Source organism: Radiomyces spectabilis (assembly GCF_025331425.1).
Source record: "Radiomyces spectabilis strain NRRL 2753 chromosome Unknown BYT42scaffold_8, whole genome shotgun sequence".
Lineage (NCBI taxonomy): Eukaryota > Fungi > Mucoromycota > Mucoromycetes > Mucorales > Radiomycetaceae > Radiomyces > Radiomyces spectabilis.
The window spans coordinates 1,848,950-1,864,664 of record NW_026251933.1 but is presented as its reverse complement, the minus strand read 5'-3'; the positions used below and the strand labels follow the sequence as shown (position 1 = coordinate 1,864,664).

Genomic DNA, 15,715 nt, shown 5'->3' with positions numbered 1-15,715 from the left:
CAATTTTTTTTTCTTTCGCCGCTCCTACAGCAGCAAAGACCAGGTTCTCCTGCGGCAGTTTCACTTTGCTTCCTTTTTTTCACAGGATCTGTTGTCTATTTAACCCAAAAATAAGAAATCCTACTTTACTATCCAGTGCCCCTGCAAACATTTACCCCATTTTTTTTTCTTCCCTCACCAAGTTACCACCGTACTACCGTAACTCTGACAGTATCGTCCGACAGCTGCCATATATATCTAGCAGAAGATATCCGTTCATTCAGTAACGTGCCCAGTCATTCCACTAATGGCCACGCCGAACATTGCACCCTATATTGCTAAAGCAAGTCATTCTTTTTCTTTCAACAACCACAACATTACCAACTACATGTTCACTAACCTAACGCTTACAGTATGTCCGCTCCCTTCATGCATTGTATGACAATGTGGAGATCCCTTATCGGCATACGCAATTCGGAGCTGTTCTCATGGTGGACGTCGTAGGTAAGATAACCTTGATCTATTTAAATAACGAACAAATAACTTAAGGTTTTCTTTAGGATTCAGTCAGGTAGAACAATGACATCCAACAGAGGATGTGGCAAGTAGGAGCTAACATGAAGATAAATTCTTAGTTAACCACTTTGGCGACCGAAAAAGGAGACTCTGGAGCCGAGGCCATTGCATTGGAAGTTGGCACCTACATGGGCGAAGTACGTCCAAATTAAAATATTTACAGAAAGTTCATGGATTCTCATCTCCCCCTTTTTTTTGTGCTTAAAATAGTGTATCGAGATCATTGAACATTTTGGTGGCGATGTTGTAAAGGTAAATCCAATGGGTCGGTTGAAAGACTGGAACATGCTTTGTTGAACGCGCGCGCATTAGTTTCTTGGTGACGCCGTCCTAGTATGCTTCCAAGCCGACTTGGAAGACGACCAAACTGCCGATGATCCATTGCAGGGTTCGAGAAGTCGCAACGCTATATCACTACGTCAAAAAAGTGTACTTGTACGCCGAGCTGTAGAATGCGGTTTACAGCTGCTTGCACGACAATCTCACTACCGTGTTTACTTGACCGCCGAAGAACGATCAAAACACCGAGGTTCGACAAACCGTGAAATTGAACGACGAGACCGAGGTTCCGGTTCATCCCGCTTTTTCTTATTCGATGGCGGTTCAACAAGCAATAACAGCCGTACCAGCAGCGATGATCGACGTGCGTCTTCTATTGATAGCATACCGATACCCACACTGCAGCAGCAAAACGTCAATAATCCCGAAGAATACTCGATGGCTTTCAGTTTTTGGCATTGTTTTCCCTTCTTTCACAAGAAAAACAGGGTGTACGCTTTGCGTCACAGCTTGAATACCAACCATTCTGATGACGACCGAAATGCCATTGATCTCGAACTTCATATTGCCGTATCATGCGGAGATATTACAAACGTCATTGTCGGTGATGTAGGGACTAACACCCATATAGAAACGCCCCTGAGTCCTAGTAAGGCGACGAATCGAAAATCACACTATTCGTATGCGAGTATGGAAGGCAGCGATGCCACGGGAAGTGACCAATACCTCGAATATTTCGGACGTCTAGAATACGCAGTGTGTGGCAACACCGTTGAAGCACTTGAACCGGCATTGACTCTAGCCAAAGCCGGCGAAATGAGTATCACGCCTGAAGTGTACGTCTACATACAACAGCAACCGCTTGTTGCTTCATTTGAAAGACGACGCGATTTTTACATCATCAAAAGCACCCACAATAACCACAACCAATCGCCCCCACCACGAAAAACCAGCCCGTTACGACATCCAATGCAAAAGTCCAGCACCGCACCCAACCTTAGTTACCTTGCGGATCGGCCCGCACTGAAACAACAAGCCAACAACCTGAACATCGAGCCGATTATTCCCCGTATTCGAAATACATCGTATCTGCGTTTATCAACAGATGCCAATCCCAATTACCACAAATACCTCAATCGCAGTGCTTTGTACCGTCTACAGCACAGTGTGGACGACAATTTTCCCGCCCAGTTTCGCGATGTCACCATCATGTTTATCAACCTGGGCAATGTCAACGTCGCCAACAAAGATGGTCTAATGATGGCGCAAAAAGCCGTGAAAATCGCCATGAAAGCACTGGTCAAATATGAAGGTTTGTACACATATTTCCGTATTTCAACAGCGCAGCTTCAATGCATGGTTTTTTTTTACGCTTATTTATTTTATTTGCATCCTCTTCTTTTTTCACGCTATCCTTACAGGTGTACTGCAACAATTTGCCGTGGATGATAAAGGTATGTCATTTTTGCACCCACTCTCGCTGTAGCATGGCGATAGTTGACTTTGATGAAACTATTTTGAAGGTGCCACATTACTTGCTGTGTTTGGTTTACCTCCTCAGTCGCATGAACGTGAGGCGATATTTGCCGCTAAAGCCGCGATTGACATTCGAGATAAATACTCGCAATTTTTGCCGGGATTCGCTATCGCATTGTCTACCGGTATTATCTTCAACGCTGTTATGCCTCAGAGTAATCCGTACCGTCGAGATCCCGGGATTGCCGGTGACACCATTGTACTTGCTGTGCGTATGCTGAAATTCTCCTTTGCTCGAGAGAGTATCGTATGCGATTATGCCACCAAAGCGCAAATTGGAGGACAGTGTGAATTTGAGGAATACGGCGAAAATTTTGTCAAGGGAAAGGTGAAACCGGTCCCGATTTATGGCATTCAGAATTTTACCGTGGCGAAAACAAAACGACTTTCGTTGAAAAGCCTGGGAAAGACATCAGACTTCATCGGGTACAAGACGGAAATGTCAATTGCCAAACGAGTCGTGGACGAGTGGGACGATATACCCAACCACCACGTTCTTATCATCTCCGGTCCCTCTGGCGTAGGAAAAAGTTTCTTTTGTCACGCTTTGCACAAAACCTTGAGTGCCCACGGTGTCACATGCTGGTAAGGCCTCAACTACATGGTTGAAAAGATGGAGTAGTAGAGAGATTGACCTGTTTATTTTTGTCTTACGAACCAGCTGGTCATCCTCAACGGAAGGTGAGTCTCTCTGCCCTCTTTTTGGTACGTTATCGAGAATGGCTGTCTGATGTTGTCTTGTGTAATAGTGGAAAAGGGCTCCAAATACTATCTGGTCAAAAATCTGTTGCTCTCTTTGTTTGAAATCATCGATTCCGACAGTGTGCCTCAACGAGCCAAAAGGCGTACTTCCTGCCTTTATAACGGGCTGGTTCCCTTGACCAGCGGATCCTGTTGCTCCAACAACCAGAATGAATCGATTCGTTCCTCGCAGACGTCGCTACCTTCCCCGCTTTACAGCAAGAAAAAGTTTCAGCGTTTACCGTCGAATTCGACTATGAATCGGTCTTCTGCCGCTACCTCGAGCTTACAACAGCAGCCAGAGATGAGCAACGAGGTCATGGAGTTGATATCACGGTGCCTGAAAAAATGCGGCGAGGATGAAGGCTTTCTTCCGTTGTTCAAGGTCGCTTTTCCTACATTGAGCGATGTCGTGGAGAATAAGCATACGGTTCGTCTGGATGGTCGCGGACGTGATGTTCTGTTTACCGGCGTAATTAGTCGCATGGTGCGCCATGTCTCGGAACACGTGGGTCTTGTCTTTGTGTGTGACGATGTACAATGTAGGGTTGACTGGGTTTCATACTGCATAAGTCAATAAGAAAACTGAGGAGTCACTGTTTCATTTTGTAGGGGCGGATTCAGCATCGATGCGTGTGCTTCAGTACATCCATGAACAGTGTCAACGGGTTATGCTCCTGTTAGCTACACGGCCGGTGAAAGATTACCATGTCACGTTTATCAAACATTTTTGCAATACGGGTTCGCCTGTGGAGATTACGCTCAACGGTTTAAGCGCGGATGAAATTGGAGAAATCATTCTTCAGACTTTCCAGGCCGGTGTCAATCGCGTCAGCTCCGAAATTGTCCACGTGATCCAGGTAGATCAAAGCAAAATCAAATTTGATATTGCACAAATATTCACGCAGCTTTCAACTTGCCTCAGAAACGAACCGGTGGCAATCCGCTTTACGTCAAGTAAGAAGCTTAGGCAGTGTCTGTGCCCATCGGCTTACTAACGAAACGCCATATTTTCTTTTCTATTTGGATCAGGAATATGGCCATTATTCTGAAAGATTTTAATCATGTAACAGTTGTACAAGGCGAACTAGTGCCCCGAAGCAACCGATTTGATCTGGAGGATCTATTGGGAAATTTTGACTATAAACGAATTATCAAGATGCAGTTTGATCGTCTTGATGCCAATTTTCAAGAATTCTTGACGGTAGGGTCGTTGGAAAGACCTGTACATCACTTTTATCATACTGACACTTCCATTTACAGGTGGCTAGCTGTCTGGACCAGCATTTCACAATCTATGAAGTAGAAGCGGTGATCAAATCCTCTAATGCGATTTTTCAGGAACATGATCCGCAAAAGATACGAAGTATCATCCAAAAATACGATGTTTACCATTTCCTACAACCGGTGACGGAAAGTTCGATCGACAATTCCAACGAAACGTATTCCTTTGCTCATATTACAATCCCCCAAAGTATTTATTACATGGTCTCATACGAAACCCGGATTCTCCTTCATCGGCTGCTAGCTCGCTATTACGAAAGTCAGCTGACGCGCGAGAATTATTCGCAACTGCTTGGCAAAGTCACTCGTCATTTCTTGGAAACAGATTGGCTTGATAAACAGCTATATTACCTGGAAGCGTTAGCCGACCTCAATATGCGATCGTACCTTTTACCAGAAGCGACGAACAATCTGGAACGAATTGTCAAGCTGTTGGATAATAACGAGGAGTTGGCGCTGAAGTACGGCCATCTTCATCGGAGCGATATCTATCGACGCCTTGGCATTTGCCTTGCCATGCGGACCAAACTCGTGGAAGGAGAGAAGTATCTATTTATGGCGTTACGATGCCTTGGTGAACCGTGGCCCGAGAGCCATCCTGACTTTCTTTACCGATACTGGAAGAACCGCTTCGTCCAATACCAGCACCGTCGATGGCGGGTGTTTCACAAGACGAAAAAAGATCTCAAACGACAAATCCATCTTCGTGTTACGGAAATCATGGCCCAGCTTTCAAATATTTATTTCTATACAGGAAAAGGTCGAGCTTTCATTTACACATGTCTGGTCGGCTTAAACGCTTGTGAAAGGCTGGGCGACGTGGGACCAAATTATACTTTGTTTCTGGCCCGAAATTCGCTTCTGTGCTGGCTCAACGACAAAAAGGAACACAGTATCTTTTACATCACGCGGGCGTTGCAATACATGGACGAGAAAAGTGATGCGGGGACCTTGACGATCTATGCGCATCTATGCTTTGCGGCGGGAAAATTTAGTATGGCTCGAGAACGGTTATATCAATCGATCGATGCGGTGAGAACATACGGCGTCGCTACGGACTGCCAGTCGTTCTATCGGTGTGTGGGTCTTATCGTGACGATGCGCATCTTTGAAGGCACGTTGGATCAGTCACCGGACGACCTGGTCTTGCTGAAACAAATGGCCGACACGGCGCATAGTAACAGCGATTTCGAGGCAGAGATCTGGTTAGGCGTCTACAATATTGCCAACGCGCTCATCATGGACCGACTCAGGGAATGCGAGCCTTTTGTGGCGCTTTTGGAAGCCCATTTGAAAGAAGCGGCAGACTACAACCGAATCGCCATCCACGGTACGCTGTTATGCTACTATGCTCGCTGTCGAAGCTATGAGAATGCACGAAGACATACCCGGTGTTTGGTTGCTGTTCTACCGGCATTAACGGTGACACGTAAGTATAAGGGTCTCGAACGGACTTTCTCTAGGTTGGATGGCATGTGGACTTAACATACGACCTTTTTTAACAGCCAACATATTTCCTATCTTTGGATTAATATTTGCCACCATGGGAATGTTTTGCCTGATTGAAGATGAGGAAGTGGATATCGTATCGATGGGAGATCACAAAAACTATGAACGATTCATCCGTGGTATCACTCGCATCAACCATGCGTTTCAACAAGTGAAATTCTGGGAATTCACCCAGCCTTGTTTGTATCTCGCCCGAGCCTTGCCATACCTTAGCACGGGCCGCACCGTCGAAGGATTCACGGTAAAAGCGTCTAAATTTAACGGCACAATCCAACATACTAACCCTCTGTTTTTACAGGTGTTACGACATGGCGTTTATGAAATGCATTTCATCCAGGAGATTCGATTCCTCCGAGCTTATTATTGGGCTATTTTAGGAAAGTATGCGTTTATGCCGTCGGAAAGAATCGAATGGACCAACCGCGCTAAAGCCGATCTCGAAGCGTTGGAGATTCCCTCCCATGTGTATTGTAATCCTGACCCTGGGAAATATTATTCCTGGGGCACACCCGCCGACCTTGCCGAGTAACCAACTATTTTTCCCCTTTTCTCCACCGCTGGACGGGTCATGCAACATTTTCAGCTTATTTTATTTATTGATATTTTAGCTTATTACACCATTAATGTTCAGCTTCTGTTGCTGGTTTGTAAATTGCCTAATTCATTGACATTGTATTGTAAAAGCCGAAACTAAAAAAAATCGGGTTGAAGTAATAAATCACCGCTTTTGTAAATGCTCATCAGATAAATATACAGCGACACTTTCGGTGCATGAACGGTGTTGTGCCAATTCATTGTCACACAGAGATCTTTTCCTCGCATTGGACTGTGCAATCCACGTTAGCAGTAGAATAGATATCAGTGTGCCTTTTATTAAAAGTGGGCATGTGACTGGCCAGTGACGAAAAATCGCGTCTGCCACTAGGTCATCGCCATTTCGGGAAAAAAGAAGTCGCGTTACGCGCCAACAGTTGCTTCTCCGCTGCCACTTTCGACGATCTTCTGCTCGTTGAGTCTCATGGAACCAGAAATTCCTGCTAGTCTTGAGACTATCATTGAAGAGCAGATCCAAGACAGAGACGATATTGCTGGTTTGTTGAGTCCTGTGAGCTTGCCGTCGTTTTAAACCACTAATTCTGACCGACTTCAAAATTGCAGACATTGGCCGAACACTCCATGAATGCCTCAAACTAGATCTCGATCTGAGCTTCTGCTTCCGCCTCTTGGAGAAGATCATATATCATGCGGCCGACGCACAAGGATTCTCAAAAGATACAATTCACGAATACAGCTTGACGATTTCCAAGCTTATCATCTATATTGCTGATTCGGATCCGAAACTCACGCGAAAATTGCTCAACGATTACGTGCATTTGCTGAAAGGTATGTTATGAGCATGTATACGAGAAAAGTGCGTTATTAAAATTACAATTATCTAGAATTGCTCAATGCGGTGAACAGTGATATTTCGCAAGATATAAAAAAATTGGATATGCATATTGAATTGTCGATGGGATCAAATTCGACCCTTGATCTCTCCCATCTTAATCTGGAAAGCGATATTCATGTTACACTTCGACTGCTGTCTATTGTCATACGCTCATTAGCTTCCGTTGCAGAAACTACCTTCATATTATTTGGTGATGTGTTCCGACGGAACAGCTCGCTACTTCCCTATATGCTGGATATGAAAGTATCTCCTGCGAATCCCGTGTACTTGATTTTGACAGAGGTAATGGGAAAAAGGTACGATGGATGGAAAATTAAAACTAAATGCCCATATATAGTCGTGTAGTCATCTCATCAAGACCATGATCATTCACCAACTCATCGATATTCAGAACTGCCATGCTGAAAATATCCTTGTTCGATGGTTATCGGACATTGATCAACTATCTTCTTACCAACAGCAGCCGTAAGAATTGAAGAATTGGTTCACACCTGGCTACACATGGACAGTAACTGATTTGTTTTAACAGAGATGTCCGTGATCTTCTGGAAGAGCTTACATTATCCCTGCACCTTTTTCTCGAAACATTTCCGACATTGGATATCATCGATCATATCGACATCCTGAGCTCCATTTACGATACCCTTTTAAGCGACCCACATCGCGCCCTCCCCCTTGATTTTCAGGTACAACTAAAGAATCTTTGTGGTCGCATACGCAGAAGCGGATCATCTGACGTCTATATATATTTCAGGAATGTATGCTGAAGCTGGCTTCACTTCTTCTTCGCAATCATATCATCCCACCGCATTTGAAATCATATCTTGACCGTTTTGATGAAAATGATGACCACCTACAAGTATTGGCAATACATATCCGTCAATTACTCGACGCCGCGTCTTTGAAAGACGACCAGCTGATGGTAAAAGTTTTGAAAAGTCACCACTGGCACAATTTGATAATAACGTTCATGAGAAAAAAATAGTTGCACAGCGTGTATTCGAATCCGGCCGAACTCGATAAGCATATGTAAGTAGTTGGAAGATATGTTAATCACGAAACCGTACTCATTTGCTGATTTAAAAAAAATTGAATAGGTCGGATGAAAACTCTCAAAGGGTAAGCATGAAAAGCTCATGTGCCGATAAAAGCATGAACCATTGACGATGATTTGTTCATACTATGATTAGGTTAGTGATACACTGTTGGCTTTGGTTCCAGAAACGGTTCCGTCCATCGGAGACGGTGATAATGGAATAGTTGCCGTGATAAAGGTACTGTTGCAAGTTGGAACGTTGGGGATATCGTAACTTACACAGAAAAACATTATACAGCTAAAGACGATTGCAAAAGTAACCCAAGTAAAGATGACCGAACTGCTTCTTCCCTTTGAGCGCGAATTGGCTCAGTTGGCTGTCTATTATTTGACAGTGGACCCTATCATTTTGCAAAACATTGCTTCGCTATATGATATGAAAGTCCACAGCTATCTCGCCTCGAAAATGGGTTATGTGCTACCCTACGCTCTGGCTGCTTCACAAGATAATGACGCCATTGAAGAACTGGCCCGTGTATTTGGTCTCACGCCAACCGCTCTGTGTGATCAAGAGGGCTTTTACATCTTTGTGGATCTATTCCTTAGCCATGATCAAAATTACGCTGACAATGGTTTTTCTCACATCAAACGACTGTACAATACACCCAACGCAATCACAACATTGCTAAAAAAGCATAAAACCAAGGTAACTTCCTTGCTGGCGATGGAGTTTGGCGAACCGTTCAAGAAAGATAAAGTAAGTACCAGCACCTTTCGTCATTATTTGTTACCGCTGAACAAGAGAAGAAAAAATTCATTTATGCTTGTAACAGGTGCTTGAGGCGTTGCAGTCAGTGATTGACCTTATGCAACCGAAAGAACCGCTCACGCCTACACGACTTCTTTCCCGATTTTTTCTTGCCATCTTGGACAGAGTGGGCAATTTCATTACTGAGGAACGACTCGGTAGTCGCAAGACAAGTCATCCTTACACACTAGACGCCTTGATGGAAATTATGCGCATTGTCGGACCTGACATTCGCTCACATGTATTGCAGGTAATGAAAAAAAAAAAAAAATGAAAAATCAGACGATGCATCCGCGCACAGCTGAGACCACGCTGGTCAAGATGAACCATTCTCACCGGATGGATTTAGCTTATGAGTATTCTTCATTCCGTGGGGGACTTACCGTCGCGGGTGGACGAGGCTCTGCGGCTATGGTCATTACTTATCGATATTCTTCCTGCTGCCGATCTTTTGATCCATATGACGGCTATCGTGAGCGGGCTTCTGGATCTGTTTGCCTTGTGTGATCGCACCAACAAGGATCGATTGGCTACATTGTTGCGAGACCTTGTCCTGGAAAAAGTCGACCTGACCAGTTCGGTATTGGAGCGACTGCCAAAAATCCCTGATGTGGAAGAACTAGCGCCGGTGAAATCTTACATTGACACGGCACGAGAAGAAGTCACTTTAGATCAAGCGATTCCGGCCATTATTCAGCAAGCTTATCAGGGAGGGGCGTTGGAAACCCTCAGTGCTCTCGAACAGCTGCATCAGCTTTTCAAGGACCATGGCACGCTGAGTGATACGGTCGCCAAATATCAAAGCGAATTATACTCCCTTTTGCTGGAAATGTCGAGAAAACGCATGGAAAACGACAAAATTCGCAAGGTGGCCGCCTTATGCCTTGGGCTCTTGGGCGCCCGAGATCCTAGTTTACTCGACATCCATATGGCCGAAACGAGCATGATCCTCCTTCAAAATTTTACAGACAAGAACGAGAATCGTGATTTCATTTGCAACCTGATCAAACATCATTTGGTGCCTGCGTTTCATGCATCCTCGAACGAACTCGTCCATCAGTGCCTTCAATACACCTTGCAAGAGCTCTTGAAACAAGCCAATTTTGTCATCATTCTCGAGGGCGCCTCCGTCAATCCGAATGTGCAACATCACTGGATGCAATTTCCCGCTGCGGTTCAAACCATGTTGACTCCCCTATTGTCTTCATCGTTCGAGTGCAAATGGGATTTCTCGGCTCCCGCTAGTCCGATTTACCCTACGTGCCAGAGTTTTACGGAATGGATGACAATTTGGTACAATACACTCGTTGAACAAGCCCGTGGAGACGCGAAATCGCTCTTTTCCGCTTGCATCCCCAGCATCAAATCAGGGCATCTAGGCCTCGCAATTTACCTGCAACCTTACCTGGTGCTCCACGTCTTGCTCGCAGGAACTTCCAAACAGCGGGACAACATCATCATGGAACTGAAAACCGTATTGAATACCAATAGTCAAGCGTCTTCACGGTCGGAAAATATGGCCCAAGCCTCCTTTCAGGTAATATCCGTTTTCCTTTTTTTCTGCAAAGGGTTGGGTCCACTTGGCTCCTGTGACATACTGAGAAGAGCAATATTACTAGGCAACCGTTCGTATCACGGAACACTGTCGTAAATGGATTCATCGACGTCGTGCAGCGACCCAGAATTCGGTATCAAAGAAAGAAATTGCCCTTATTCAGTCATTTCTCATGGAGATCCCTAATGAACTCATGGCCATGGCTTCGTTCCGTTCTCGAGCTTACGCCCAAGCATTGATGCATTTGGAGACCTACGTGTCTGAAACCTTTCAAAATCAGGACGATATCCCATCCGCTATTCTCAGAAACTTGCGGCAAAGTTACGCTCAACTTGATGATAAGGACGATATGCAGGCCATTTTTGTCTTGCTTAAAGGGGAACTCACGCTTGAGGAGGAAATCTTGCAGTTTCAATCGTTGGGTTACCTGGACAAAGCCAAAGTGTGCTATGAGGAATTGTTATCACGTCACCCCGACGATTTATCCAAGCATACGGATTACATCAATTGCTTACGTATAAGTGACAACTTTGGTAAGGCAATACAAGGGAAAATCGATCAGCGATACAACCACAAACCTTATGCTGACGGGTTTCATTTTTTTCCGGCGATTTTGTTTCGCAGAGACGGTGTCGCTGATGGTGAACCATTACATTGAAAGACGTCCGGAATGGTTACCTCAACTCAATGTGTATCGAGCCGAAGCAGCATGGAAATTAGGCGATTGGTCAGCTCTTGAACGATACAGCCAAGTACCCATGGGAAAGACGTTTGAAGCATACTTGGCTAGCGCGCTGGCGAACTTGCGTAAGAATCGAATGCTGGCCTTCTTCTGTGATCTTGAACAAGCCCGACAAGAACAACTGGAGTATTTGTCGACAAGCAGCATGGAATCGTATCAGAAATCACTCGAACACATCTTGCAACTGCAAATCTTGCAGGAACTGGAAGACAGTCAAGTCGCTTGGGAACGTAGCCTTCGTGTCCAAGACAAGCAACCTATGCGGGATCTATGCAGTAACTGGGATCGACAAATCTCATTGGCCCCACCGTCTTATGCTCTCCAGAAAAACATCTTTAAACTTCGGCAAACCGTTTTATTTTCCCTGAGGTAACTGGGGGGAGACATCCCATGTTGATCTTGTGAATGTGCATAAATAATGAACTCGTCTGCTATTTACGACTCAAGGCCCAGCCATGCCACTTTAAATGGAAATACGTTGGATCTTTCGGTGGATGGCGGTAGTTTCTGGTTGCTGAAAGCCAGGAAAGCGCGCAAATCAGGTGATATGCCCGACGCTTTGCATGCTTTGCTCAAAGCAGAAGCCCTGGATACCCCCGAAGCCTACCTTGAAAGAGCGAGGTGGTACTGGGCCAACGATGAATGCATCAAGGCACTAGCTGTTCTTCAAAATCGACGCGATTTAACGCCGCAGGTCAGTTGGACCGCGATTTCTTGATAAAGCTTAGGGTGAATAACACACTTACGCTATTTTTGTCGATGATATAGGCCATGTTATTGAAAGCCAAGTATTCCGAAGAACTGATGGTAGAACAGAAAATAGTGCATACCATATTTCGCGAGGTGACCAAGCGCAATCCTACGTAAGTTGGTGAAGAATTGATTGATGATGGCTGTGCATGAAATTTACTCACGGCACCTTGAAGCTGGGAAAAGGCCTTTTTTAGACTTGGAAAATTCTTTGACAATGCAATGGCAAAAAGCAATGATTCTCCCCAAAAGAAAATGTGAGTGTATGAAAACGGTCTTCAATACACGGCCTGCTGGCCGCTCTGACTTGAAAGCTTATTCAGCGTCGGCTATTCCTCGCACATTGTTGGGTTCTATGTGCGAGCGCTAAAAATGGGCTCCAAGTACTATTACTATACTATGCCAAGATTGATCACCGTCTGGTTTCAGGTAGCTGATTTAATGGATAAATATATGGCAGCGTACGTATTGAAAGCTCGTGATTGAGATTACTGTCGGTGAGCTTATACCTTTATTTTTCTAGAAAATCCTCGTCTCCCAACTTGGAGAAAACATACAACAATGTCAACAAAATGATGGAGCAATATTCGCAACAAATTCCGCTCTACCAGGTATAACGAATTTATAAGACAGAGGCCCATAACATGTGATTGAACGCTTCATAGTTTATCAGCGTTTTACCTCGCCTTATATCCCGATTGGTGAAAGAAAACGAAACGATCGCCGCCATCATTCGCGACATCATTATCCGAGTATTCAATGCGTATCCGCAAACGACGGTGTGGGCTTTGCAGGGTCCTTATGATTCCGCCAATATGCTGTTACAGAAGCGGTGTCGAGAAATTTTGGCTCGTATAGAGGTTCGTCTGAATGGTTCACATTGGAGTACTGGTATCATTCTGTGACTGACGTGCAAAATGTAGGCCAAGAAGCCAGAGACATCACCCATCAAAAAAATAATCAGGGTATGTAATATACAGTATTGTTATGAATCCGTCGTTTGTCACTAATGATAGTATCGATAGCATGCTCAACAATTTACAGCTGCACTTAAAGAGCTCGCTCGTGAGCCGTTTGAGGATAATGTACGAGAAGTAGAGCTTTCTGCGTTTCCTGGCATTTCCAAGATACGCAATTTGGCTATATCTGTCCCCATTGAGAAGACGTTGATTCCATCATTGCCTGAACATTCATCAAGCGGCCATATGCCGTTTCCCGATGACCTTCCTACCGTTGCCGGTGAGTCATTCATCATTAAAAATAGAAAGGAGGATTATTGTATTTTGTATTGCCTCTCTTATTTTGATGTGATGTAGGATTTGGGAAATATGTGCAAGTGATGCATTCGTTGCAAAAGCCCAAGACGATCACCATTTTGGGCAGTGATGGCAAGCGGTACAAATTTCTATGCAAAAGAAATGATGATCTCCGACGTGATGCACGTGTGATGGAATTCTGTACCATGATCAACAAGTTCTTGAAGCATGATACGGAAGCCAGACAGAAGGAGCTCTGTAAGTTGGACAATGTGAGAAGGTCGGTTCGCTGTATTCGTAGATCGATTGACGAAGCTGTCGTCTATCAGATATCCGAACCTATGCCATTATCCCGCTCGGTGAAAGATGGGGTCTATTGCAATGGATTGAAAATCTTCAGACTCTGAAATCGATTGTGTGCACTTACTGGCAAAAGCAAGGACTTGATCCAAAGGTAATTGTTGCGGTATTGTTCCTTTGGCAACAATGAATCAGAATTCGGTAACAGGCGTACATTACAGTTGATATTTGGCATTGCCAAGACAGGACTGACCAGCAAAAATGTGAATGAGCTCGATGCAGCTTTCAGACGGGATATTTTGCCAAGGTAGATAGAGGAAGCTCTGACGAAACATCTGTTCCAAGAGTTGATCTCCTAAATCATTGGTATGGGCTTTGTTTTCCATAGGTCGCCTCCTGTGTTTTATAAATGGTTTGTTGAAAATTTTCCTGAACCATCCGAATGGCTTGCAAGTCGCAAAAGGTACACGAAAACGTTGGCTGTCATGTCCATTCTGGGATATATCCTCGGGTAAGTAGAGCGTATTACAGGATGACGGAGACAGTGTGTGTAATGACTTGCTGTTTCTAGACTAGGTGACCGTCATGCAGAGAATATTTTGTTCGATACGAGCAACGGCGACTGTGTTCATGTGGACGTCAATATGCTGTTTGAAAAGGTGAGAACAGTAAGTTTGACGGTCGTAAACTTGCATTGACGGAAAATGTCTTCTTTCAGGGCGTTAAATTGGCAGTGCCTGAAATCGTCCCTTTTCGATTGACACATAACATGACCCACGCCATGGGCACGGTTCGCACCAACGGAAATTTCCGACGATCGTTTGAACTGACGCTTCAAGTGCTTCGAGCGAATAAAACGCAACTGATGAGTGTATTCGAAACACTGATTTACGATCATGTCAACGAAGTATCACCTAGAGGTGATATATCATCCGTAAGTGGTTTTCAAAATGATAGGAAGATGGTGGGAGGCACTAAGACGTTCGTTTTATGGTACAAGAATGATATTTCTTCTCAAGTGGCCAAGATGGAGGCTAAGATTGATTCTGGTCTCGGTATCAAAGAGCAAGCTCAGAAACTCATTGACGAAGCCAGCAGTCCTCGCAACTTGTGCCGCATGTATATAGGTAGGTCACATCGTGTATAGGTTCTCCCAGCTTGACGACTGATTTCGATTCCATAGGATGGGCACCCTTCATTTAAACTATTAGCTTAATTTATTTTCGGCCTTCATTCTGGTTCATTTCTCTTGCATTGTATTATACTCGCCATCCTAAAATCGAATTTTCTAATGCATATCAACGCGCATCATAATCACCATCATCGTATCATTATGACTATTGAGGTTATTCGGATAAAATCGTCTATCATATCAAATAAATGCCTTGGTTCAACGACCTTTATAAAAAAAAAAACTATTCATCGTCTCTACGACCCAATGCGGCCATCACATTTGCAATAGATTTTGTTCCCCGCTTCTTCTTATCACCATATCATAGTTATTCAAGCCCACTGTTGCTCCAAGACAACTTAAGCTTACCCTGATAACCCTGGTAGGACGTAATGGCTAATCCACGCGATTTTAAAAAAGAATATGCGTCGAAGCGGCCAAAATCATTGAAGAGGGAAACGTACAAGGACCCACATAGTCACGTTTGAAAGCATTTTCAAGTATTTTCTGATTAACCTTGTTTGGTGAAGCCAAAATGGCTTCCGATGTGAATCGTGAATGCAAACTTTTTGAAGTGTTGATATTTTGCGTGTAGTATGTGTAATTGTATGTTTCGATTCTTCTACCTCCCATTACACGACAAAGAAGCGAATAATATTTCAACTCTGGTCATCTTTTCTTTCGCGCCTTCTACAACTAAAACGCAAGGCGAACAATAGACCAGTGTGACCGTGCGTTCTTGC

General features: G+C 44.3%; 2 protein-coding genes across 2 annotated transcripts; both read left to right on the top strand.

Moving 5' to 3' along the window:
- The first annotated feature begins 299 nt into the window (after window positions 1-299).
- Window positions 300-6,653, top strand: BYT42DRAFT_575048 (uncharacterized protein). The gene is made up of 13 exons (XM_051568926.1): window positions 300-692; window positions 766-807; window positions 868-2,146; window positions 2,256-2,288; window positions 2,358-2,955; window positions 3,032-3,051; window positions 3,120-3,653; window positions 3,724-3,971; window positions 4,037-4,068; window positions 4,144-4,315; window positions 4,375-5,824; window positions 5,901-6,145; window positions 6,203-6,653. Exons 1-13 carry the CDS (start codon window positions 684-686, stop codon window positions 6,431-6,433), a joined length of 4,893 nt encoding a protein of 1,630 aa, XP_051422684.1. The 5' UTR covers window positions 300-683; the 3' UTR covers window positions 6,434-6,653.
- A 130-nt stretch (window positions 6,654-6,783) lies between these two features.
- Window positions 6,784-15,199, top strand: BYT42DRAFT_575046 (uncharacterized protein). Its single transcript, XM_051568925.1, has 30 exons — window positions 6,784-6,995; window positions 7,063-7,287; window positions 7,344-7,636; window positions 7,692-7,819; window positions 7,884-8,040; window positions 8,109-8,276; window positions 8,340-8,383; window positions 8,452-8,473; window positions 8,545-8,628; window positions 8,689-9,147; window positions 9,224-9,448; window positions 9,548-10,735; window positions 10,818-11,286; window positions 11,378-11,864; window positions 11,943-12,189; window positions 12,264-12,358; window positions 12,422-12,502; window positions 12,569-12,706; window positions 12,769-12,856; window positions 12,911-13,105; window positions 13,169-13,210; window positions 13,271-13,484; window positions 13,562-13,759; window positions 13,831-13,955; window positions 14,023-14,108; window positions 14,190-14,312; window positions 14,373-14,460; window positions 14,520-14,735; window positions 14,802-14,928; window positions 14,985-15,199. The coding sequence occupies exons 1-30, from the start codon at window positions 6,923-6,925 to the stop codon at window positions 15,002-15,004; spliced, it is 6,105 nt and encodes a 2,034-aa protein (XP_051422683.1). The 5' UTR covers window positions 6,784-6,922; the 3' UTR covers window positions 15,005-15,199.
- The last annotated feature ends 516 nt before the right edge of the window (window positions 15,200-15,715 follow it).